General features: G+C 35.8%; 1 protein-coding gene across 1 annotated transcript; it reads left to right on the top strand.

The window, feature by feature from the left end:
* Nucleotides 1-2456: 2456 nt before the first annotated feature.
* CHEK1 (checkpoint kinase 1) lies at nucleotides 2457-27979 on the top strand. Its single transcript, XM_033097188.1, has 13 exons — nucleotides 2457-2612; nucleotides 3246-3328; nucleotides 4152-4375; nucleotides 5566-5630; nucleotides 5719-5788; nucleotides 11085-11273; nucleotides 11696-11800; nucleotides 13394-13489; nucleotides 17808-17916; nucleotides 18105-18282; nucleotides 18548-18679; nucleotides 25707-25808; nucleotides 27030-27979. The coding sequence occupies exons 2-13, from the start codon at nucleotides 3264-3266 to the stop codon at nucleotides 27123-27125; spliced, it is 1431 nt and encodes a 476-aa protein (XP_032953079.1). The 5' UTR covers nucleotides 2457-2612; nucleotides 3246-3263; the 3' UTR covers nucleotides 27126-27979.

Consider the following 27979-nt stretch of genomic DNA (forward strand, 5'->3'; position numbering starts at 1 on the left):
AATTAGAAGGATGAAGTGCTATTAGCAGGTACACAGAGAGCAGTGCTAGACTGACTGCGGTAAAGGGGACGAGTAACTAAAAAAAAATTTAAAGCACAGTAGTCCCATGGTTATTGAATATCAAGATAAACAGTCTTATGTTCAGTATAATAGGACATTGTAAGTATTTTACAACATAAGACGTATCAGTGATGTATATAAACCCTAAGTCATTAAAAAAATACATATAAGGTTAACTGTTTAGTGTTACCTGTTTAAGAAATGGGAGCAATTATATAGTTTTTATGTAAGTCAAAATGGTGCTCCTAGAGGGTATGCTCAGGTGTACTTGTATATCCAGGAAACTTAACCTTCTAAACCAATTTGAATACCAAGTGCTTCAACTGTGGGTGAGACTTAGATTTGGTGTAAGATTTGATTTACTATATGTAAATACATGACTTGATTTATATACAGAATTCCTCCCTAGTGGAAGAGGTTATTCTGAGGTTTTATTTAAAAAAAATTTTTTTTTTACCAATATGAATAATACCAGTTAAAGATTATTAGTGGTTGTCCTTCATAGTATATATGGGATAACCCTTTAAGTTATCACTGTAGGTGTTGCTTTGATCATTTTAATTTTGTTACTTTCTAGGCTACATGAAGCCAACTTTTTAAAAAATTTACTTTTCATTTTCATTGTTACAGTTCACTTAGTGTAAAAAAAAAAATCAAATAATTCTAACACAACAGTGTTTTCCACTCCCCAGAGGTAACCACTTTCAACTCTGCTGATTCTCACATTACTTACTTCCATCTCATTAAATAACTTGCTTTATTTTGGTATGTGTTGATTTTTCGATTTTAGGTATCTGTTGACTTTCTGGTATGGATATTGATGACTTAGCTCTTTTCCACCATCTTTATATTCCCATGGACCACAGACATTCTTACCATCTGACGGTTCTATTGTCATAATTTAGGTCAGCTCAGTAGATTTTACCTTGCGGCTTTTTACAACTAGGCCATGCGAGAGACTGTTTCTACTTTTTTTCCCCTCTGCATAACTTGGAGTTTTTTCATTTGTACTTATCACTAATTTCTCCCCAAACTCTCATGTGTGTCAACTTCCTTTTAATATGTTCAGACTTATTAGGTATTCAATGTCCAATTTGGTTTATTCTCCAGGTTTACTGTACATCTCTTGGGTTGGTTATCTTCCTTTCATATTATGTGTTAATCCCAACTTCTTTCTTGATTTGTCACCTCTACCTACCTTCCTGAGAAAGTATGGGAGATAAATTTCTTTGAGATCTTGCATGTCTCATGTCACACTCGATTAATAGCTTGGCTAGGTATAGAGTTCCAGGTTGTGAATAACTTTTCCTTAGAATTATGTGGAAGGCATTGGCCCATTGTTTCTCTCTTCTAAGTGCTAAGCGCGATTCTGATTCGTAATTTTTTGCATGTGTCCTTTCCCTCTCACTCCCACCGCAGACCTCTTAGGGTCTTCCTTAATACTGTGTGCAGCACACACTATAGAGAAAATGGAGTTAAATGACCTGAAAACTTGATTACGTGAAGCCTAAATGTGTGATATGCTCATAAGCATTTTAAAGTGCTCTGGTCTTGTTTTAAAACGCGTGCGTTTTTGTGTAAAATTTTACACTTATTTTATTCCATTATCAGGAACACAGTCAAGAGCTAGGTCTGCTCGGTGGATGTGGCCCCGTTTTAAGAACTGGAGAAATGAATGGAGATGGTCTTACCCGCGCCGAGTTCCCAGTCTAGCTTACTGTCAATGGACAAAACCTATTTCAGTTTGCCCCATTATTTTGTGCTCAGGCAGGTCCCCTTCCCCAGAATTTCTCATTTAAACTGGTTACTCTCCTTTCAAAATTTGCATTGTAAAATGAGGCGAAACAGCCTTTTTGTTCTACCTGCCTGTTTCTTCCCCATTAAGAATGAGAAGACAGGACTAGCGTACGAAGTTGCTCGTCCTTCAAAACGGTGGAGCTAAGGAACTGTTTTGGAGCAGGTTGAGACAAGACGGGGCAGAATTACCTCCAATAACGAGCTTTCACCCGGCGGCCTGCCCACGCCGCTGCCAACGGGCCAGGCTTTGGGGCGGCCCGCTCCCCGCCGAGTTCCCTCCGTCACTCCCAGGACCGGGTCTCAGCAGCCCTTCCCAGCTGCTCGGCCGGAGCTCGGCCTGTGCCGCACTTGAAGGTGACAGACTGAACTTGACCCTCGTGGCCGCTGGCCAGGTGCTGGGAGACGCCAGGTCCCGAGCGGCGGCGCGCACGGGCGGAAACGCGGCGTCGCAAGTGCGCGCTCGTCTGTCTCTCAAGGCGCCGGCGCCGCCCGGTCCTACGACGCGTCTGGGCTCAGCGAGCTTTTCGTGCGGGGCCGCTCGGCCACCAGGACCTTTCGCATCCACACTAGCCTGGCCTGGCTGGCTGAAAGCTGGGGACTGCGGGGCCGGGTACCCTTCCGAGACGGGAACGGGAAAGCGCGCCTTCCTGCTTTACGGCAAGGGCGCGCGTCCTTGCGACAGTGTGACGCTGGCCAGTTTTGGCGGGAAAAGCACTGCATTTGGATTCCTGTGGTGGCGGGCAGAGGACGGCTTGGTGAGGAAGGCGGCGGGTAGGGTGGCAAGGGAGTCTGGAGAGTAGTTCGGGGTCCGCATTAGCTGAGGGGCGCGGCGACGGGCGAGGGGCTCGGAGAGACTCCCGCGGAGAGGCTGCCCCGGAGGGCGGAGGAGGGTGGTACCAGGGTTCCCATGGTAGAGGGACTGCAGAGACCATCCCTCTGCGGGTCTGCGTGCCACCGGCTCTTCCTGCCGCCTCCCGGGGCGGTTTGGCTCCGCCCCGGGAACACGGTGGGGGTTAGGAGGAGGGGCTGCGGTGGTCGCAGTTATTCCCCTTCACCCTCTGGCTCAAAGCCTCATCTCCCACCCCTTCCCCATATCCACGGTGAGGCATTGTTTCCCAGCCACTCATCACAACTGTGATGTTCCCTCCGAGGCTTAGGAAGACAGTTTCAGCCTTCGGTGTGCGCGGCAGTGGGTACGGAGATTTACAGAACAAAACGCCAGAATTTAGACTACTTGGGTGCAGTTTAGACTTGGATAAAATATGGGTGATGAGGTGTCAGGAGAAACAGGAACTTATAGTAAGGACTCAAGGCAGACGCAGAACTCAGTGGCTTAACAGATGATTGAAGCTTGTAGTCATCCCCCATGTGGATCCTGCCTCTTACAGCCGTGCTGCAGTGGAGTCATGGCAGTGCCCTTTGTGGAAGACTGGGACTTGGTGCAAACCCTGGGAGAAGGTGCCTATGGAGAGTGAGTCTGAGTCCTTTCACCTGCCTTCACACTTCCTTTTTTTTTCTCTCTGAGGACATATTCGTTGTTTTGGAGTTGTTTATTACAGTGGAATGGGGCCTTAGGAAACAGATCTCTGCATTGCAATCCAAGACTTTTTGGGAACTAAAGCTATACAGTCTTTTGTAAGGATTTTTCTTTTTTCTTTTACATTTTCCTTGTAAAGAGCTGAAAGAGACCGCTGAAGTCAGTTTCTCCTCCCACATATTCCTTCTTGGGTTTACTCATAGTGATTAAATGAACAAATGAACAGACTCTGGGGCAGACTGCCCGGTGTCAAATCATCAGTCTATCACATACTGGTTATTGTTTTGTTCTTAGTCAAACTTCTTAGTGTCATTGTGTGCCTGTTTTCTCCGCTGTAAGATGGCAATAATAGTGCTTACCCCATAGGTGCTTAGAACAATTAAACCACTGGCATTTGTAGTGTCAGATTTATAAATGTTAGGTGATGTTATTAAAATTAAATGAATAGACCGTGTGTATATGTGATGTGGCCTAGAATTGCTATTATCCTATTTTAATTTATTTTCTTAAGTATTTATTAAATGATTTTGGTTGTTCAGCATGACTTCTTTGGAGCATTAGCTATTGTACTTCATATTTCAGAAGGGAGTAGTATATGTTGAGAGCATGGCAGAAACTATTTCCATGGTTTTTTCTTGGTGGAGAGAGTAATAAAGGCAAAATAGTTTTGGATGGGTCATGTTTAATCTTTTGAAGTTTTAAAAGAAATAGAATTCAAACGTCTGGAATGTTACAACTTTTCGTTTTCCTTTTTTAGAGTTCAACTTGCTGTGAATAGAAGAACTGAAGAAGCAGTTGCAGTAAAGATTGTAGACATGAAACGTGCCATAGACTGTCCAGAAAATATTAAGAAAGAGATCTGTATCAATAAAATGTTAAATCATGAGAATGTAGTGAAATTCTATGGTCACAGGAGAGAAGGCAATATCCAATATCTATTTCTGGAGTACTGTAGTGGGGGAGAACTTTTTGATCGAATAGGTATGGAAAAAGATTTAAGATAACTGTTCTACTAACCACGTTTCTAAATTTGTTTTTTAATCTTGAGTCTGCTGTTTGGTCATTATCCATTCATAATTGCTTATGCAACAGAGAAATTGGAGTAAATTTTTTTGATTTTGCAACTTATATTAACACGTGAAAGCATATATAGAGTCATCAAAGAAAAGGTTTTTCTCAAGTTGTATAAGTGATTTTGGTTGGTGTTGCTGTTTTGTAAAATTTAAGAATGATAAACTAATCACGTGGTGAAGTATAAGTACACAGCATTGTTTGCCTATACAACTTTTTTCGTAGACATTCTAGTTACATGATATCATTGCATACATTTACAGATTCAAAATAGCATGTTGTTTCCTCTTTATTTAAGTGAAATAATTTAGAATTTTCTAGGATTGCTTTGTATAAATATATTAAGTAAATTCTGTTTCTGCTAATTACGTGTTCTATGTAGATTCAAAGGCTTGATGTTACAGAACACTGAGAAGTACATAAAATATATTTTGTGGTTCTAAATTTATTATTTAAGCTATTGAATTAACAGTTAAAACCGATTATAAGAATCTCTGGTGTGTATGTCAGGAGAGAATTGAATGTAAAAGCAAGAGTTAAGGGAGCTCAAGATATAAAAAGGTAATTGGCAATAGAACATTTCTTATTAAAACTTTGCTGAAGGAACTTCACAGGCATTCATGATTTTGTAGTGTGAGAGGTTATATGAAGTTTAAATCTGTTGTGAAATATTTCGTGAAATTAGCTTAGATTTGCCCAAGCTTCCACTTTGGCAGTTACATTTCAGGAATGAGAACAATATTGACATGGCATTTTGAAGAAATTAGTGGAGGATTTGAAAGATACCAAATAAATCATAGTTAGTATAAGATAAGCAGGGGCTTTCAGGGTCTGGCTTTCATTCTTCATTTGGATAATAGTTTGTTATTTCTGTCTAATTTTCCTGTGATGTTCATTTATTTTTGCCACATAACAGATGGGGAAATGTGAGTTATTAAGTATTATATGTGTAAATGGATTCCAGAGTCTTAATTATTATTATAGAATTCTATTTGCTAAACTACAATCACAAGTGGTTAATCTTAGAATTAGGAGTCTGTGTGGTTGATATCTGATTATATTTACCTGATATACTAACTTTCATAATTAATTCTTAACAGAGCCAGACATAGGCATGCCTGAACAAGATGCTCAGAGGTTCTTCCATCAACTCATGGCAGGCGTGGTCAGTACATTTGTCTCTTTTGCTTAAAATTAGTATGAATGATGTAAGTTACTAAATTCGGGTATGCTTCTTTCTGCTTTCTTCTTAGATTTATCTGCATGGTATTGGAATAACTCACAGGGATATTAAGCCCGAAAACCTCCTGTTAGATGAAAGGGGTAAGTTTAACATTTTGTCACTGCTACCTAAATTATTTTAATACAGCCATGCAAGACTGTTTCAAGACTTTTGCATTACTGAAATTTCAGGGCTAAAAAATTTGAAAAATCTAGGAAATTTGGAGACTTATAGCATATTCAGATTTCACAAGTCTTTCATTATATAGTTGTAGATGAGATAGAGAAATCTGAGTATCAACAGTCTTAAACAACTCTTTAATGAAGTTATAAAGGAACATTTCTGTTGGAATAGCCTGGACTTTAGCCTTGTCCTATTTGTGCTTTTTAATCTATGACTTGGATAAAGATGCAAGGAGTTTATATTTTATGGGTGTCATAAAAACTGAGAGGAATGAATAGTGAAAGTCTTAGCTTATAGAATCAGTATAGAAAAAGATGACAGAAATGTGATACATATATGGGGGTGCCAAAAAACATGTATATACGTTACTTGTATTTATCTTTTGTTAATACAGTTTTTTTCCTTTCTTAAAATGTGTATACACTTTTTTTTGGCACCCCCTGTGTGTAATGGAATATTACCCAGTTGTAAAAAAGAATGAAATCTTACCATTTGTGACAACATGGATGGATCTAGAGGGTCTATCTTATTAGGCTAAGTGAAATAAATCAGACTGAGAAAGACAAATCCCATATGATCTCACTTATATGTATGTGGAATCTAAAGAAAAAAATAAACGAACAAATAAAACAGAAACAGATTCATAAGTACAGAGAACAAACTGGTGATTGCCAGAGGGTACAGGGGTTGGGGAGCTGGGTGAAAAAGGTGAAGGGATTAAAAAATACAAATCAGTAGTTACAAAATAGTCATGGGGATGAGAAATACAGTATAGAGAATGTAGTCAATAATGTTGTAACAACTGTATATAGTGCTAGGTAGATACTAGACTACTTAGTGGGATCACTGCGTAAGTTATATAAATGTCTAACTACTGCTGTACACCTGAAACTAATATTTAATGTCAACTGTAACTGGAAAAAAAAGTTTGTGGGTTTTTTTTCCAACAAAAAAGATGTTGGCAGTGCAAAAAAAAAAAAAGATGACAGCAATGTTAGCTGCATGGGATAGTGATTTTTATCTGTTTTGTTTAATGCTCTATTTAATGCATTAGAATCATGTCTGGAAAATAATAGGCATTAAAAAAGATTTATTGAATGAATGAATTTAGCAGATCGGAGAGGAGGGTTAGATTCCCTACAAGTTTTCCAGTAGGGAAAAATCTAAAGTCTAGTATTTGGATTGAAAAAACTAACCAAATAAGTACAGTTGAGTGGCCTATCTTTGCCAGTAAAGGAGGTTAAAAAATACTTTTTCTAGGCAGCAGACTTAATAGTAGTCTAATAATAGTCTCCAGTGTAATTTGGTCATTGGAAAACTAAGGTGATATTATTGAGAATTAGGAAGGTAGCAGTCTAGCACTTCTCTGGTGAGGCCACACTGGAAATAATGGGTATCTGGGGATAATACTGTAGAAAGCGTGTAGATCACTGAAGTTTATAGGAGAGTGACCAGAATGATGGAAGGACTAGAAACTAAAATAAGGAATAATTGAAGGAACTCGGGAAACCTGCTAATTGTTAAACACAGTACTTCAAAACACTTGGGTGAAAACTGGACGGAAGCAACTTGAATTAGTACAAGGATGACCCTCATTAAGGGGTCTGTCCGAAAACTGAATAGGTTGCTTTGGAAAATAGCGAGATTATAACATGAGGGTCAAACACTGGATTATTAATTATCAGGGACTTTGCAAAGGGCATTTACACATTGCTTGGACAGTTGGACCAAAGTACTTTTAAGATCACATTCAACCTTGAAGTTGACTGTTTCTGGCAGTGTTATTCCTCAGGACAATAGTGTACTGTCTTACCAGCATCCTTCTAATTTCTTCCTGAACCTATAATTGATCATACAAGGGGATAAATTAAGAAAAGGCTCTTATGTAAACAATGGAGATGTGAATATGTAATAATATCTGGAACATGAAAACTTTGTTCCCAAACTAAAAATAGTGGGTTTTTTCCTCTTTATAAAGATAAAAGATGGTCATGAAATATGATCAAAGGTATAAAGAAGAAAGTAAAAAACCATGACAAACCCACCAATTAGTTCCAACCACTATTAGTGTTTTGGTGAATATATTTTAGATATTCTTTTATTAGCTCATCTACTAACCTAGCTACTTAAGGGATCCTCCCTTGGTTATTTAGCCTTCTGCAAGTTGTTTCATAAGGCACATAGCAAAATTTTAGTTGTTCAGAAATTGGCGTATGGGAAAAAAGGAATTGTAGGATGGCTTTTTGATGCATCCTGAGAAGTGAGCACAAGCTGGGACAATTCCTTTTGCTTCTGTTTTTCATTCTGTTTCCATTACTTTGTGAATGCTAATAGCTTGCTGGTATTATAATGGATTCCTCTCTTTCCTTGTCTACAAATTAAATCCTTTTTTGAGTAAATGCAGGTTTCAAGCTACATAAAATCCTCTAGAAAAGAGCGATTCCATGTCTGTAAATATAAAGACAGTATTGCATAGTGTTAAAAGCTTGAGCTTTAGAGTCCTTTGAACCTAGGTTTAATCTAGGCTGCCTCATAGTAGGTGTGTGGCCTTGGGTAAGTTACTTAACTTCTCTCTGCCTTACTTTCCTCATCTATAACATGGGGATAGTAAGAGAAACTACTTGGGTTATGAGTATAAAAGATCTATATAAACACCTGTGTACCTATCTGGCTTAAAAAATAAACCTTAGGGGCGGTCGGTTGGCTCAGTTGGTTAGAGCGCAATGCTCATAACACCAGGGTCACCAGTTCAATTCTCGCATGGGCCAGTGAACTGCGCCCTCCACAACTAAATTGAAAACGACGACTTGACTTGGAGCTGAGCTGTGCCCTCCACAACTAGATTGAAGGCAACAACTTGACTTGGAGCTGATGGGTCCTGGAAAAACACACTGTTCCCCCAATAAAATTAAAAAAATAATCAGTTGATAGAAAATTATTAAAAAATAAAAAAATAAAACTTTACACATATATACACGGATGACAGCAGTGGTGTTTATAATAGCAAAAACTGGAAACAATCCAACAATAGAATGGATAAATTATGAAATGGATGGTTTATAGCTATAAGTAATGACATGGATGAATTTCTGGAATATGACATAGAGCAAAAAAAGGTTACAGAAGAATTTACAAGTATGATACTTCTATTTATATGAAGTCCAAAAATATATAAAATCAAATACGTTATTTGGAGATACACATTAAAAAAACACAAAAGAAAGGGCATAATATAACAAAACTCAGAATAGTGGTTATTTCTGAGAAGGTAAGAAAGACAATATATTTAGGGAAGTTTTTATAGGGGATTTCAAACGAAATAGAATGTTCTTAAACTGGATGTTGGATGAGCAGATGTTCATTGTATTGTTCATATCTTGCATATTATTCTTTTGTTTCTATTCAATAATAATAATACTAACAAAAAATGAAACATTACCAATATAGTTGAAGTCCTCCTGTGTATTCCTTCACAAATGTATTTCTCCTTCTTTTTCTCAGAAGTAACCACACTCCTCAATTTAGAATTTATTATACAGTAGTACCTCGGTTTTCAAACGTCTCTGTCAACGAACCTTTCGGTTTACGAATGCCGTAAACCCGGCAGTAAACACTTCGGTTTTCGAACACACCTCGGAAGTCGAACATGTCACGCGGCTTCTGCTGAGTGCAAGATCCTGAGGCCTAGCTGTCGGCTATTTTTGAACGTTTCAGAACTCGAACAGTCTTCGGAACGGATTATGTTCGAAAACCGAGGTACCACTGTATACAGTTCTCTACCTGAGTATTATGTTGCAGACTTTATGAAACAAAATCCAAGGAACTCTATGGTCACCCATTAGTATATTCAGTGATTGCTACTTATAAGTAACTTGGAACTCTAATCTCAGTGGTTTATCAAGATTGTGTCACATATAGATATTAAAAGGATAATTACAGTAGCTACCTCCCAAGTCAAATACAGGTAAACATCAGTGGCTTACATGTTATATTATGCAGATGTAATTGATTTTTAAAGAATTCCGTCTTTTGGGACAGTTGTTTCTAGCTTTTAAAAAAATAGAACAGTGATGACTATAAATTTGTGCACAGACCCAATATAAAAATTGGGTCATGTTATAATGAATATTTGTTATGATACGTATCTTTTTTTCCCACTTAAATCTGATTCTTTGTCAATACATATAGATACACCTTTTCTAACAATTACCTACATAGTTTCATTGTGTACATGTATTATAAGATTTAATTATTTCTTTATCGGTGGACATTTAAGTTATTTACAAGTAATATTGCTATGAATATCCTTATGCTTGTGAATTTATGGGAGTATTTCTATGGATATCATCCTATAAAAATTACTTGTTCAAAGAATGTGAATTTTTCGAATTGTGATATTTTTTGCCAGATTGCCCTCTAAAAAGTTGAAAATAGGGAATCTTGCCTGACTCCTAAGACTAGGTTAGATTCCTTGGCTATAAGATCTTGTAATGTTCTATATTTTCATAACCTTCCCACCAGTTTTCTGTTCTTAGTCTCCAATAATTTATTTGCCTACATTTGCTAGTACAGTGTCAGGCAGTTACAGCAGATATTCACCAAGTATAAGTTACATTGAAAGTTCTGCCTGAATTGATATGTGTTGATGATGGGAAGTCAGAGAGGAAATGTGCTTTTCGTTTGTTTTTGTACAGAGTTTCTCCTCCTTTTCTCAGCTTAGGCAGTTTGACAAGAAGTTCTGGTAGTTTGCGGATCTTCAGTTTTGGTGTGTCGTAAAATATTTTCTTCCCGCTGCTGGGAAAGTTATGCCTAATTTATTACTGAAGTCTCCTTGCTGCACTCTGCACACCCCAATGAAGGGCCTGGCTCTGCTTTTAGCCTAAGTCTGGAGTGCCCGTTCCCAGAAAGGCAACTCCTTTTGACTTCAGTATCTGTCTTTAACCAGGTCCAAACTGTTTTGTGTATTCATGCTATTTCTCTGAAATTAATAGAAGTGACAAGGCCTTTTTTTTTTTTTTTCCTGTTCAATTTTGGCTAGGTGGTGCTATCTTTTATTTCTTCTTTTTAAAAATTTCTTTTTTGGTCATTTTAAGGTAGAGAAGTTGTACAAACCTTAAATAACACCAGTGATTTTTCAATAAAACTTAATTCCTTTCAGTTTATCTTGTTACAAAACATTTTTATCCAGCGCCATCTGTTTTTTCTTTGGTTTAGATAACCTCAAAATCTCTGACTTTGGCTTGGCAACAGTGTTTCGGCATAATAATCGTGAGCGTTTATTGAACAAGATGTGTGGTACTTTACCTTACGTTGCTCCAGAACTTTTAAAGAGGAAAGAATTTCATGCAGAACCAGTTGACGTTTGGTCCTGTGGAATAGTACTTACTGCGATGTTGGCTGGAGGTAAGAGCTATTTAATCATGATAAAACTATCCTGTGGAAAGCCAGATTTGTTATAGCAAAATAAGTGAAATAAACCAAGGGAATCCATACTTATGTGGTAAAATTTTAATAGTAAGTTACTTATAACTAAGTTGGAACTTTTAATCCCAAACATTTTTAAAAGTGAAGTATGTATAGCTATTAAATGAAATGTCACAGTAGCTCTTGTTTTTAAGATTCATGTGAATACTTTTGGAAAGAGGCAGGAAACGGTTCATCCATTTTTGAGTGCCTCTAAAATTTTTGAGTTGGTATTCTTAGTTTGAAAACCATATTGAATTAATTTGGAGGAAATGGATTTGTATTGTTGATTATTTTCCCTTAAAATCTTTACTACATAATGATAAGAACAATTAGAAAACTGAGACTTGTTTCTGTTTTAGAATTACCATGGGACCAGCCCAGTGACAATTGTCAGGAATATTCTGATTGGAAAGAGAAAAAAACATACCTCAACCCTTGGAAAAAAATCGATTCTGCTCCTCTGGGTAAGTGGGTTATCTTGGTTGAAAGTACTGATTTCTTGGATAATGAAGCCTAGTAATAGGTGATTTCTTTTTCTTTTAACTTTTAAATAATCACGTAAGTAATCCATCATCCTTAAGTATGTGTGTTTTTACAAAAAATGAGATCACGCTATACATACTATTTTGTTGTTTCGTGTTAATGCTTTTTGAACTTTTTCCAGGACTGTAATTGTAGGTCTACATCACTGTTTTTAAAGGCTATGAATGTAATCTGTTATATGGGCATAACATGCCTTACTATACTTATCTAATTCACTTTGAGATTTAGATTTTTTTCTATTTTTTCTGTTAAGAGATTTGATGATCATCCTTATAACTTAATCTTTGTACATACCTTTAAATTATGTAATTAAAATAAAACTCCAGAAGTGGAATTGTAGGGTTAAGGGTGTATGCAGTTTTTAATTATTATGGTTTACTTTGCCAAATTGCTTTTCAGAAAGTTTGTACAATTTCATCACATTCTCATTAATTTACATTTAAAAAAATACTTGATTAATCTAATAGACCTATAAAAATATATTCACTGTTTTTTTTTTGTTTTTTTTAAAATTTTTAATTGGGTAATATTGGGGAACAGTGTGTTTCTCCAGGGCCCATTAGCTCCAAGTCGATGTCCTTCAATCTAGTTGTGGAGGGTGCCGCTCAGCTCCAAGTCCAGTGGCCGTTTTCAATCTTTAGTTGCAGGGGGCGCAGCCCACCATCCCATGGGGGAATTGAAGTGGCAACCTTGTTCAGAGCTCGCGCTCTAACCAACTGAGCCATCCGGTTGCCCCTATTTACTGTTTTTTGTTTTTATTTTAATTTGGTATTAATGAGGTTGTATGGCCATTATGTATTTTTAACATATTAATGTCATTAGATCTTTGCATTTGTTACAAATATTTCTCACATTTTGTCATGTATTTTAATTTTATGCTATTTTGACATATAAAAGTTTTATATTTTTATTTATTTAAATCTATTATCTTGTCCTTTGTAGTTCCTGACTGTGTTGCCAGGTGTGGAAAGGTCTTTTCCACCTCTAACATTAGAAAAAACTTGTATACATTTTCATTTGTCTTTTTATGGCTTCCTTTTTTTCATTTAAACCTTTTGCCCATTAGAAAATGATTTTAATGGCAGGGATTTATGAATTCTTTATCAAGATAATTAAGATATCTTGAGATGCTGGAAAGTAAATTTTCCTTGTAAAACTGTGTGAATGAGGACTTGATTTGGAACAATGAAGTTTGGTATTGAAAATGGATAAGAGGGTTTTTGTATCCTTTTGTTAATGTTGATGCCTGGGGAGAAACATTTCCACCTTCTTTGCTACTTGTTTGCAAATAAGTAAGAATGGGATGTAGGAAGAATATTCTAAGATATACACAATAGCAAAGAATAATTGCAGGAATCAAAGCAATAATTTAGTAGCTTTATTCTTTTCTCTTCCCCAGAAATAATGTTTGAACATAAGGAAACCAAGGGAGAATATGTTCTGTACCAAAAGCTATAGGCTTTTCTAATCTGCACGATTCTTTTGTAAACATTGCCATAATGTTTTGTTTTCAGCTCTGCTGCATAAAATCCTAGTTGAGAATCCATCAGTAAGGATTGCCATCCCAGACATCAAAAAAGATAGATGGTACAATAAACCACTCAAGAAAGGTAATATATCCTTAAAATACAAGTATTTTTTTCTGTGAACGGAAAGGTATTGCAAAGTCAGTATCACAAGTCAACAACGCAGGATAGCTGTGGTCTCTGCCCTGATGGAGATTATAATGTCTAGTAGAAAAAACAAATATAAAAAATAATTTTAAGTTTATTAATACATATGAAGTCGAAAATCAGAGTACTATAGCTAAGTGTTTGACAAAAGTCTTAAGTGACAGAGAAAACTTATCTTCCTGAGGAAATCACATTAAATCTAAGATTTGAAGATTAAAGGGGGAGCTGACCAGATGAACACTAGCAAGATGAGTGGCAGATTCTGGACACAGGCAGCAACCTTTGCAGTATCCTGGAGTTTAGAATGTGGTGTGTTTGAGGAATTTGAAAGAAGGCCGGTGTGACATGGATCATGCTGGCTTGTTGATCATGGCATCAGAGGTGGTTAGCGCAGTGTGTGACCCATTGTAGGCACTCAGCAAATGTTTGTTGAGTAAATGAGTGAACAGAGAGAGCAGGAGAAGGAGAGAAGTTTGAGATGAGAACACAGAGGTTGGTAGTAACCAAGTTGTGGAGGAGGGCCTTGTAAGCCACATTAAGAATTGTGGGCTTTAGCTTAAGGCTATTGGGGAAACCTTTGAGAGATTTTAAGCAAGGAAATGACACGATCACATATACCATGTTTCTCTGAAAATAAGACCTAGCCGTACAATTAGCTCTAATGCATCTTTTGGAGCAAAAATTAATATAAGACCCAGACTTATTTTACTATAATATAAGACTGGATCTTATATAATATAATATAATATAATATAATATAATATAATATAATATAATATAATATAATATAATATATAATATAAGACTGGGTCTTATATAATATAATATAAGACTGGGTCTTATATTAATTTTTGCTCCAAAAGATGCATTAGAGCTGATTGTCCGGCTAGGTCTTATTTTCGGGGAAACACAGTATTTGGTTTTTGTCTTTTTGTTGTTGTTGTTAGTTTCAGGTGTACAAAGCAACATAATAGTTAGACATTTATAACCCTCACAAAGTGATAACCCCCCTCCCTCAAGCTACTACCCCTCTGATATATGACTGTTAACAATACCACTGATTATCTTCCTTATGCTATACTCCACCTCCCGTGACTATATATACATATGCATATATATATATATATATATATATATAAAAATATTTACTTACAGTTGACATACAATATATTCTACTTCACTTCAGTTGTACAGTGCATTGGTCAGGCATCTACATGGTCTATGAAGTGATCCCCTTGATAAGTCCAGTGCCCATCTGACACCCTACATAATCTTTACAACATTGTTGACTATATTCCCCATATTGTATTTCACATCCCCATGATTATATTGTGACTACTAATTTGTACTTTCTAATCCCTTCACCTTCTCCCCCATCCCCACCTCCTCCCATCTAGCAACCAACAGTTTTTTTTTTCTATATCTCTGGGTCTATTTCTGTTTTGTTTGCTTATTTATTCTGTTTTTTAGATTCCACATATAAGTGAGATCAGATGGTATTTGGCTTTCTCTGTCTGACTTATTTCACTTAGCATAATACCCTCTAGGTCCATCTATGTTGTTGCAAATGGTAAGATTTCATTCTTTTTTATGGCCAAGTAATACTCCATTGTATAAATGTACCACAGTTTCTTTATCCAGTTGTCTATCAATGGGTATTTCAGTTGTTTCCATGTCTTGGCTATTATGAATAGCACTGTAGTAAATATAGAGGTGAATATATTTTTTTTGAAGTAGTGTTTAAAAGATCTTTCTTTCTGACTACTATTTTTCATTGTTTTTGATATTTTTGATCCTAGATGTAAGGAGATGGTAGCCTGGACTAGGTTAGTGACAATGGAATTGGAAAGAAGAGATAGATTCCAGAGAAATTTAAGAACTAGAATTGATAGAACTGCTGGTTGTTTATATGGGGAAAGGAAGGAGAATGAGGAATTAAGGATGATTTCTTTCTAGTTTGAACAACTGTGTAAATGGTGGTACCATTTACTGGGATGTAGCTCAGGAGGCAAAACAGATTTGGGGGGAAATTTTATTTGTTTTTGGATATGTTGAATTTAAGAAGTTAAGTAAAATTGTCTTATAGGTGTGTGTGTAAGTCAGGATTAGGTTAGAGATGTCAATTTAGGTGTTTTCTTCAAATGGATGGTAATTTACACTGATAGGTGAAATTGAGTGTATGAAATTCTAAGGAATGCCAACATTTAAGTGGTGGGTGGAGGTCAGGGGGACAGATAAGTAGCCAAAGAGATGGGAGGAACCTCAGGAGAATGTTGCTAAGAGAAGAAAATGAATGACGGTGGCAGATCCTGTTAAGTGAATTAATAACAAAAAGCCTAAAAATTCGTCCAGTGGATTTCATGATATGGCAGTTATTCAAGACCTTAGCAGGAACAGTTCTGCGGGAGAGCTGGGAGTAAGTTCTAGAGTACAGTGTTTGTACAGTGATTGTAATCTAAAAGAGAGGTAAAGAAGCAGAGTATAGACAGCTCATTCAAGTTCGACTGAGACAGGACAATAGCTGGAGAAAAATGAGTAATTTTTAACTCTTCTCTGAACGTGTCTTTTACCTTTCACCTTTTTCTAGTTGAAATCCATCTCTCCCCTGAGGGCAATGCTTCCTCTCAAGTGGTACATGTTTTCTTTTCCATACTGTCTCTCGTACCTTTGGTCTGAGAGTATGGCAGGCATCCTCTTTGTTCTTCGTTATCACTTTCTCCCTTTTTCCCACATTCCTCCCCGTTTCATTTCAAATTTCATGTTGTTAGACTCTACCACCCCCTCTACCTCCTTGTCATAATCAGCTTCTAAACCCCAAATTAAAATTCCTGCCACATTGTCACTCTCTCTAACACAATTCCATGTAATTTTTATCATGGTTCTTGGTGGTTTAAATATTTATCTGGATGATCTTTTCAATATTATCTGAATGACCTCACATTTCTTTGACCTTCGCTCTTCTAGTGATTTTGTCTTCAAGCATCCTGCTCTGACCACCAGTGTATTTTTTTCTGGCTTCCTCTCTCTAGCACCCTGACTCCAACAATCCTTTGACTTTACCTGAACTTGCAATCCCTTAATTCTGCTACCTTTTCACTGTCTCTTATCTGTACCCTCTCTGGGTCCTGAGTTCCATCCTCACTATTTTAAATTCCAAGGTCAGTCATTATAATACTTCTTTACATTTATATTCAACTTTCTTGCCCCATTCTCTCTTCATCATACTTACCGGGCAAAACCTAACACAAGTTTAATCCAGTTTTCTAACTACACTTAATACCTGCACAGCTCATTGCAGCTGGAGAAAAATATAAAACAAGGTTCACTTTAAGTTCAGGATCACTAATCTCGAATGGGCCCTTAATTCTACTAGGCAATCTTAGTGCAGTTCCTCACTTCTTTGACAGCCCTCTCTCCTAAGTCAATTTTTATACCTTTTCTCTTCAACTTCCAATACTTCTTCCCCATCCTCACTCTCCATTGGTGACAGTACTTCTTATTTCACTGGGAAATAGAAGCAATCACAAGGGAACTTCCACACACTCACCACCATCTCCATCCACCTAACTGCCTTTTTGCTCGTGTACTTTGCTTTCTCCCCGGTTTCTGTGGATGAATTGTCTGCTCCAGACGTAAGTCAACTTTTCTCTTCTACACTAGACCCAGTACTCTTGCCTACTCAGGGACATTGTCTAGCAATTCTTCTCTCTTTCTCCTGTATTATTAATTTTTCCCTCTCTCCTGGATCTTTCTCATCAGCATGTCAACATGCGGTTTCTCCCATCTTACTTCCTGATACATAATAGACATAAAATATTTGAATGAATGGATTAACAAATAAAAAGGTTGGCTAGACTTAAACACGTTTAAATGGTTTGGGGACAGATCCAGCTGAAAGGAAGAAGCTGAAAGTCTAAGAGAGAGGGAGTAAAAGAGCATCTAAATCTGAGAAATTAGGAAAGTATTGGCTCAAGTAGAGGGTTGAACATTTGATGGCTTTATACCCCACATTTAGAATATACTTGCAGGTCAGGATTTGTGTAATTTGAAAGTGAGTCCTAGTAAGTTCATAATGACCACATTTCTCATAAAATCATGTAGAAAAAGCCACTATTTATTGTATAAGTATTTTGTGTTAAATAAATGAATTGATGTAGTTTCACTTCTTCAGGTTGCTAATTGGGTTAATTAAAAATTATCTGCATAGAACACTTGAAAGCATTTGTATTTACAGGTGTTTCGTTTTGTTTTTAAGGGGCAAAGAGGCCCCGAGTCACATCAGGTGGTGTAGGAGAGTCTCCTAGTGGATTCTCTAAGCACATTCAATCCAATTTGGACTTCTCTCCAGTAAACTGTGCTTCTAGGTAAGATTAATTAACAAAGATCAAGTAGTCGTTGAATGTAATATTTCCCATGGAAAATAATACATGTATATATATACTTTTGTTAATGAGTGTCATTTTTATTGGGTGAGAATAGTAATGTGATATTAGAAAGGCCTGATAGATTTTGTTTAAAGATATATTTTTTTCCCCATATCTTAATGCCTCAGTGAAGAAAATGTGAAGTACTCCAGTTCACAGCCAGAACCACGAACAAGTCTGTCCGTATGGGACACCAGCCCTTCGTACATTGATAAACTGGTACAAGGGATCAGTTTTTCCCAACCCACATGTCCGGATCATATGCTTCTGAATAGTCAGTTACTTGGCACCCCAGGATCCTCACAGGTAAGGAAATTTAGTTTTTCAAATAAATAACGGAAGCCCTTTATGTTTTATTGTCTTAAAGTCTTTTTTTAATGTATAAATCTTAACAGTATTAACCTTTTAATGTATACAGATACATATTTTTTGACAAGGAAGAGAGAATTAGAAGAGACCTTCATGGTTAAGAATCTTAAATCACAGAAAAGAATTTTCAGACAAAATAGCTATGATGTGACTGCTTTTGGTGATACCAGATTTATTCTGCTTTCCTTTATTTGACATGTAGAACCCCTGGCAGCGCTTGGTCAAAAGAATGACACGATTTTTTACCAAATTGGATGCAGACAAATCTTATCAATGCCTGAAAGAGACTTGTGAGAAATTGGGCTATCAATGGAAGAAGAGTTGTATGAATCAGGTATATTTTTTTGATTTTCATTGTATCTTTTCCTAAAGAAAAATTTAAATGTTTGAGTAAAAAATTATCATTAGCAGAATACTTTTAAAATGTAATTAGTTTACTTTGAAAAAGAAACAATTGAAATTGAAGGCATTTAAATAGAATGTTCTTTAAGAAATAATATTTCTTAAAAGACTTCTCTAAATTTTTAAAAATATTAAGACTCAAGTCATTATTTTCTTTAAAACTATATATACTTAAATTGTAACAGTAGGCATTAACGTCCTTCTATGAAAGGTGAATACATTAACAATCCCAGCCTTCCTCCATCTCCTCTACTCCCACCTACCAATTTTTGTTTATATTATTATAGCATATTTATAACATTGACATTCTAATAATGTCTTTAGGCTTTTCAAAAATCTTAACGTCATGAAAAACAAATAAAGGGGAATATTTTCTAATATCAAATGAAACTAAAGAGGTCTGATAAAGAATGCAATGCATGATCTTTCACTAGATCATGGATTTAAAGAAAAAAAGCTATAAAGGATGTTATTGGAACAATTGGGAAAATTTGAATATGGGTAAAGTTTTTGTATCTGTCAAATTTCTTGGGTATGATCATAATATTGTGGTTTGTAGGAGAAGCATATTGAAGTGAAGTAAGTATACGAGTATGCCACCTATAACTTCGTTTAAAAACAAAAAAAAGAAAGCAAACAACCACATTAAAAAAGACAAGTAAGCTTATACTTATCTAGGTCAATAAAGCCAGTGAAGGGTATAGGGTTATTTATTGTATGATTCTTTCAGTTTTTTCTGTAGATTTGTAAGCTTTAAAAATTAAAAGTTAGGAGAAAATGTGACTGTGCAGAAATCGGAGGCTAGCCTGATTTTCCTTCCACTTGTATAGAAAATTCATTTTTTTTAAAGGTAGATTTATTGAGATAAAATTCACATAAGATGAAAATCATCACTTTAACCATTTTAAAGTGTACAGTTCAGTGGTGTTTAGTGTATTCACAAGATTGTACAGCCATCATCACTTAATTCCAGAACATTTCATTGCCCTGAAAATAAACTCTAGTAATTAGCAGTCACTTCTCATTCTTGCCTCCTTTATTCCCTGGCAACCACTAATTTTCTTTCTGTCACTATGGGCTACCTATTCTCAATATTTCTTATAAATGGAATCAAATGCTTATGTGGCCCTTTGTGTCTATCTTCTTTTACTTAAAATGTTTTCAAAGTTAATCCATGTTGCTGCATTTATCCTTTTTATGGATAAATAATATTCCATTGTTTGACTAGACTACATTTTGTTTATCCATTTATCTGAGTGTTCCTACTGTTTGGCTGTTATGAATAATGCTGCTATGACCATTCTTGTACAAGTTTTTTTGTGAACATAAGTGTTTTAGTTTGCAAAGGCTGTTACAACAAAATACTGCAGACTGGGTGGCTTAAACAACAGAAATTTATTTTCTCACAGCTCTAGAAATTTTAAGTCCAAGATCAAGGTGCCAGCAGGGTTGATTTTCGTCTGAGGCCTCTCTCAGTGGCTTTTAGATGGCCACCACACTTGCTGCCTCCTATATAGGCCTTTCCTCTTGTACATGCATTTCTGGTATCTGTCTCTCTGAATCCTAATTTTCTTTTTTTTCAAAGACACTGGTCAAATTGTGTTATGGTCCACTTAATGGTCTCATTTTTACTTAATTGCCTCTTTAAAAGCCCTATGTCCAAATAGAGTCACGTTTGGAGGTACTGGGCAATAGGACTTCAACCAAATTTTGAGGGGACATAGTTGAGCCCATGACAGTTTTTTGAGTTTCTTAGGTATATAGCTAAAAAAAGAATTTCTAGGGCATGTGGTAACTATATATAACTTTTTGGGGAATTGCTAAGGGGTTTCCCAAAGCAGCTGTACCATTTTATATTCCCACCAACAATGTATGAGGGTTCCAATTTCTCTACATCTTTGTCAGTACTTGTGATTGTCTGCTTTCTACATTATAGCTTTCCTTGTGTGTGTAGTGTTATCTCATTGTGCTTTTGATTTGCATTTCCCTAATGAATAATGATGTTGACCATTTTCTCATACGCTTATTGGTCATTTACATATCTTCTTTTAGAGAAATAGCTGTTCAAATATTTTTGACCATATTTTAACTGGTTGTTTTTCTTTTTACTGTCGAATTGTAAGAGTTCTTTATGTATTTTTGGACACTAGACCTTTGTCAGATATCTGATACGTTAATATTTCCTCCCATTCTATAAAGAAAATTCTCCCATTTTCACTTTTTTGTTAGTGTCCTTTGACCCACAAAATGTTTTATTTTTTTCTTTTGTTGTTTGTGCTCTTGAAGCCGAATTTTTTAAACTGTTGGCTATTCCAAGATAATGAAGATGTACACTTTAATTTCCTTCTAACAGTTTTATTAGGATTAGCTCTTACGTTTATTTAGTTCTTTCATCCATTTTGATGAAAAGACTATTCTTTCCCTACTAGATGGTCTTGGCACTATGTTGCAAATAAATTGGCCATAGATGTATGGGTTTATTTCTAGATTCTCAGTTCTGTTGCATTGATCTATATTTCTTTGCTTATTACGGTACCATACCATTTTGATTATTGTAGCTTTGTGGTAAATTTTGAAATTGGAAAATGTGAGTCTTCTAAGTTTGTCTTTTTCAAGATTGTTATGACTATTTGTGGTCCCTTGCATTTCTGAATTTTAGAATCAGTTTGTCCATTTCTGCAAAAAGGCATTTGGAATTTTGATAGGGATTACATTGAATCTGTAGATTAATTTGGGGAGATTCCCATTTTAATAATAATAAGTCTTCTGATACATTAACATGAGTTGTCATTCCATTGATTTATTTTTTTTGTAGAATATTTTGTAGTTTTTAGTGTTCAAGTCTTGTATCTCCCTGGGTAAATTTACTCCTAAGATTTTTATTATTTTTGATGTTATTGCAAATGAAATTTTTCTAAATTTTATTTTCAAGTGGTTTGTTGCTAGTGTGTAGATATGCAACTGATTTTTGTAAATTGAACTTACATCCTGCTAATTTGCTAAACTCATTTATTAGCTCTAGTAGTTATTTTTGCAGATTCATTGGTATTCTATATATAAAATCATGTTACATATTTACAAATAGAGATGGTTTTACTTCTCATTTTTATTTCTGATTTTAGTAATTTGAGATTTTTTCTTGATCAGTCTGGGTAAAGGTTTGTCAATTTTATCTTTTCAAAGAACTAACTTTTGGTTTCATTGATTTTTCGGTTTTTCTGTTCTAGATTTAATTTATCTTTTAACTTTATTATTATCTTTATTATTTCTTTCTTTTCGATTTATATTGCCTTTTCGCCCCTAGTTTTTTAAGTTGGAAGGCTAAGTTATTGATTAGAGATCTCTCTTTTTTAATGTAAATGCTGATAAATGTACCCTTGGGTACTGCTTTTGCTGCTTCCCATCGGTTTTAGCATGTTGAGTTTTCATTTAAACTATTTTCTAATTTTCCTTGTGATTTCTTCTTTGACCTACTGGTCATTTGGGTATGGTTAATTTCCACATATTTGTGAATTTTCTAAAATTACTTATCCATTGCCTCTATTCCATTGTGGTCAGAGAAAATACTTAGGTTTATTTCAATTATTTAAAATTTTTTTAAAGGAATGACTTATTTCTGCTTCTTTGCCATGTTTTCTACATATCTTATATCTTTATGCCTCAGTTTTTCGCATTACTCTTCTCTTTTGTTTTCAGTAGACAGTTTCCTTTCTCTTGGTTTTCAGTAGACAGTTTCTAGTGTACCAGTTCAAATCCTTTCTCGTTTTTTTTTTCTCTTTTTTTTTTTTGTTTTCTTAAGGGTTGCCCTGAGGATTCAATTAATATCTTAGTTTTTAACAATCTAGTTAAGATTAATACTTACTTAATGTCAATAGTACATAAAACTTTGCTCCTATATATGACTCTGCTTTCTCTTTATGCTGTTTGTCACAAATTACGACGTTATGCAATGTGTAGCATAGATTTATATTTACTGCTCTGTTTAGTTGTCTTTTAGATCAAGTAAAAAAAAAAAAATAGGATGGGTGACTAGATGGCTCAGTTGACTAGATGACTAGATGGTTAGAGCGCGAGCTCTTAACAACAAGGTTGCTGGTTCAATTCCTGCATGGGATGGTGGGCTACACTCCCTCCCCCCCACCCCTGCAACTAAATTGAAGACAGTGATTTGATTTGGAGCTGATGGGTCCTGGAAAAACACACAGTTCCCCAATAAAAATTAAAAAAAAGAAAAGGGAGTTACAAAAAATTCATTCATGTTGTTTTTTGCATTTACCTGTGTAAATTACCTGTACCAGTGTTCTTTATTTCTTTGCGTAGACTTGAGTTACTATTAGTGTCCTTTTACTTCTTCAGCCTGATGGACTTTCCTACAGCATTTCTTTTTGGGCGGTTCTGATAGTTTCAAATTCTTTCAGGTTTTAACTGGGACTGTCTTAATTTCTTCATTTTTGGTGGATAATTTTGCCAGATGTGTAATTCTTGCTTGACAGTTTTTTCCTTTCAGTACTTTGAATATGTCACCCCACTGCCTTCTGGCTTCCATGGTTTCTGATGAGAAATCAGCTATTAATATTATTGAGGAGCCTATGTACATGATGTGTCACTTTTCTCTGGCTGATTTCAAGATTCTCTGTCATTGCCTTTCCAACAGTTTGAATGTGATGTTATCTTAGTGTGGAGCTCTTTCATTTTATCCTACTTGGAGTTTCTTAAGGTTCCTGATGTATAAATTGTTTTTTATAAAATTTGGGAAATTTTCGGCCATTATTTTGTCAAATATTTGTTCTGCCCCTTTCTCTCCTCTCCCTCTAGGACTCACATTGTACATATTCTGATGCACTTGATGTCCCACGTTCTCTTAGGCTTTCGTTTTTCTCCATTTCTTTCTGTTCCTTAGGGATACTTTCTCTTGATTGCTTATTTCCTATGTGTGGGCTATATTTTCTTGTTTCTTGTTTTCTTGTTTCTTGTTTCTGTATGCTTTATCCTTTTTTGTTGAAAACTGGACACTTGGAATATTATAATGTGACAACTCCAGAAATCAGATTTTCCCTCCCTACCCAGGGTTTGTTGTTGATGCTTGATGTAGTTGTTGATTGTTTAGTGACTTTTCTGATCTTTTTTGTAAAGTCTGTACTCATTGTCATGTGTGGCCTGTGAAATCTCTGTTCTGTTAGCTTAATGGTTAGCTGATGATTAGACAGAGAGTTTATAAAATAACTGGACAGAGAGTTCCTAAAATTCCTGACACTGAAAAATCTTCTAGTTTTTGCATACGGTTTCTGTGTGTGTTAGGCCTGCCTCCAGAACTCAGTCAGAGTTTACAACTCTGCCTGAGACTTCACTTTCTGCTTGTGCTGTGCCTCATGGTTAGCCAGAGGCAGGGCTTAGGGCCTTCTCAGACCTTTCCTGAGCATGTACACTGTCCTGTGCATGAGCGTGGCCTTATAGATTACCAAGGCCTATGGAAGGGAATTTCAAGGCCCTTATCCCTCACAAACATCTCACTCCCCAGCGTTTCCTTTTAACCTTTGTGGTTATCTGTTGTTTACCAGTAAGCAGAGGCTAAAGCATTTGCCTGTAAATACTTTTGACAAATGCCTCCCAGGTGGCAGCTTTGGCATAAGACAAGTTCTGTCTACCATGTTTCCCTGAAAATAAGACCGGGTCTTATATTAAGGTTTGCTTCAAAAGATGCATTAGGGCTTATGTTCAGGGGATGTCCTCCTGAAAAATCATGCCAGGGCTTATTTTCCGGTTAGGTCTTATTTTCGGGAAAACACGGTAGTCAGGCAAAATAAAGGCAAGTGTTCTGAGCAGGTCTTCCAGAGAGCCAGATCAGCTTAAGACAATTTGTGAATAAAGTTTCTTCTGCTGCCACTTGTACCTGCACCTGAAATGCAGACTGTTGTTTTCAAGGCTACTGCCGAGCTGAGGAGTGGGGATGGGGATGAAGTAGGTTATAATGTGAGAAGGCTCACCGTTCTTACTAACTGTCAGCGGTTTTGTATGAGTGCACCTATGTTGCTGCGAGCTTTTGTTTAGTTTCCAATGTTGTAAAAATGGGTTCTGACAATTTTTGCCAGTTTTTGCTTTGTAGAATTAGTGGGCTTTTAAAGTTCCTTCCTCCACCATTTTCACTGACATCGCTCCTTGATTCACTCTTTCTGCCTGAATCCTTGAAGAATTTTCTTTGTCTTTGAAGTGGAATAGCCTAAATCAGATGTGTAGAGTATCTTGTATTTTCCTAGAATGTAATGTGTTGTTCCAGTGTCACACGATTGTGGTGCACCTGTGTATTTTTTAGTCATTCCTGGAAGTGAGAATTATTACCAGTGTTCTGTAATTTGGGCTGGGCTTAGGTGCGCCAGTCTGCTGATCTTGCTTCGGCTCATTTATCCAGCTGCAGTCGTTTCATGGCTTTACTGTGGCTGGTGGGCTAAGATGGCCTCATGCACATTTGTGGCCTTTTTGGCTGGCTCTTTCTTTCCATGGCTTCTTTACAGATCACAGGAACATTCTCAAACACTGAAAGTGAACGTTGCAAGGCTTCTCAATTCTCAAGGTTTTCATCATCTTCTGATTGCTGTGGTAGCTTTTCAGCCATAAATCTGGCTCCTCTTTTATGTTTTAATAATCTTGTTTTCCCTCTCATTCTATTTTTAGTCTCTTCACTTGTTTCTTTCAATTTTTTTTTGGTAAAATACTGCTTTATTTTGTTGCTGAGAGTTCACACTGACCCTGGTAAGGGAGCTGCACTCTGGTTACAGTTGGTCTGGGTAGGGCATACACACCCATGGGGAGAGGAAAATTCCTGTCAGTTAGCACTGCTCCTGTTACAGAAGTGCATCTCAGAGTTTTATCCCGGTAGTGTCATCACTGACCTGAGATTGTAGTTTTTGTGTAGAGTGTTCTCTACCCACACATCTGGCTTAATCTTTTTTTGATTGCCTTAGGTTACTGTATCAACAACTGATAGAAGAAACAATAAACTGATTTTCAAAGTGAATTTGGTAGAAATGGATGAGAAGATATTGGTTGACTTCCGGCTTTCTAAGGTATGTAGAGCAGAACAATTTTTAAAAAGCTTTGTTTTGCTATTAAAGAAGTATTACATATTCATTGTAGAAACTTTAGAAATAACAAAAAAGTATAAAGAAAATAAGAATCAAGTTTAATCTTATCATTCCAGAGAGAATACAGATTTGCTTTTGATATATTTCATTATAGTAGCCTTGCTACTATTAATAGTATATACTATGGAGATACTCTTATGTGGAGATTTTTAAATGGCATTATATTTGTATATACATGGAATTTATAAATATATAATAACTTGCTTTTTTCATTTAATATTATGAACATTTGTTCCTGTCATTATCTATTCTCCTAAAACGTAGTTTTTTCAAATGACATTTTCCTTATATAACTTACTGGTAAGTAACAAATAAGAAAATACAAACAATCTTAAGTTATTTTTACCCTTAAAATAATTACCCTGAATTACCCCTAATAATTTTGAAGCATTCTAAATTTTTTCTTATTGAGTTCATATATATATCTTTTTTATGAAAATTACGTCAAACATGTTTGCACATTATAATTAATGAACCTTTATCTGTTACAAGTAATTCTGTGATAAATATTCATATACATAGAGTTTTGTTCATATTTCTGATTCTTTCTTTAGAAGTTATTGCTTCTGAGGTTATAGTTTTAAAGCCCTTGATATATAAGATGAAAATAGCATCTTCTCTATTTCCTGAGAGAGTGTACCTAGCTCTAGAGGAGGTTAGAGGAGGTCACATTCTTTATATTAGAGATTCGCTGCAATATTGTTGTCCAGATGCTTGGTATGGAATTAAATTATTAGGATCCTAGTGTAGTAAAATCTTTCTTATAACTCAAACACTGGTTTTGTTTCCACAGTATTTTGGCAAGACTTTAGTGTAGTCGCATAGCTTATTTTCAGTTTACAAACCTTCAGTACCTATGGAAAGCAGTGACTTAAGTCCGAAAATACCAACACTGGAAACCGACAGGATGCCGTTGTATCTGCTCTCTGAGCCCAATGTGGTGGGAACAGTGATGGGCCCAAAATCAAGTCAGAATTATTTATGTAGCCATTTCTTCTCCCAAGATATTTGGTCTTCATAAGAGGACCTGAAGGAAATTGTAGCTGGGTGTATCTGTAGATATTTGTCTCTACTAGAGAGTTTGATTTTATGGCATAGTCTTTTTTTGTTTTACATTGTTTTTGGATATTATTCCTAATATAGGGTGATGGATTGGAATTCAAGAGACACTTCCTGAAGATTAAAGGGAAGCTGAGTGATGTTGTGAGCAGCCAGAAGGTTTGGCTTCCTGCCACATGATAGATCCATTGGCTCTGGGATTCCTGATGAATATAGTGCTGCTATGTTGACATTTTTCTTCCTAGAGAAGATTATCCTATTCTGCAAACTGCAAACAATAGTCTCTGAAGAGTTGTCTTCCCACTAGCCAACATCTTCCAATTTTTTTGTATTTTCTGCATATAAATAATACCTATATTTTAATTGTAAATAAAACTTTGGGGAAGGGATGGGTAGAATTCATTAGTGATTTCTTCATCTGTGTTTAGTGTCTGAATTTGAGACTCACCTGGTGGAAAGCAAGCTTTGGGGAAATATAAATTTACTAGCTTTTATACTAACATAGTGAAAGATGACACTAATCCTATTTTTATCAAAACGTTTGGTTTTATCCAAAACTACATACCACTTTCACACAAATTTAAGTGGATGAATTAGTAAAAACAATGTTTGTGACTTTTGGACAGTAGATTTATCAGTCTGTGAAGTGAAGCCAACTTCAAAAAATACATCCCCAAGATTTTTGTATTCATATTTTGAAAAGGGCCTGACCAGATATATAAACCCATTTTTGAACTATAATTATTAAAATTGCAAGTAGGTATGTTTTTCTGGTGTAGTTAATAAAATATAAATATAAAACACTGGCTGGGTGGTCTTTCAAGTACAAGTTGAGCATAAACTCTAGTGCTTAACTATCTTTACTCTAAAATTACTGTTGCACATTTTAAATATTTTCTATATTATTTTCTACTTTCACAGCCATATTTTAATTTTTTTTTACAGAAATAAATTCTATTTTGAAAATGAATAGCTAACTCTGTGAACTTATTGGTGACCAAACTAGGTTATAAGGAATAAAAGGGAAGGGAGAA

The sequence above is a fragment of the Rhinolophus ferrumequinum genome, chromosome 25 (assembly GCF_004115265.2).
Source record: "Rhinolophus ferrumequinum isolate MPI-CBG mRhiFer1 chromosome 25, mRhiFer1_v1.p, whole genome shotgun sequence".
Classification (NCBI taxonomy): domain Eukaryota; kingdom Metazoa; phylum Chordata; class Mammalia; order Chiroptera; family Rhinolophidae; genus Rhinolophus; species Rhinolophus ferrumequinum.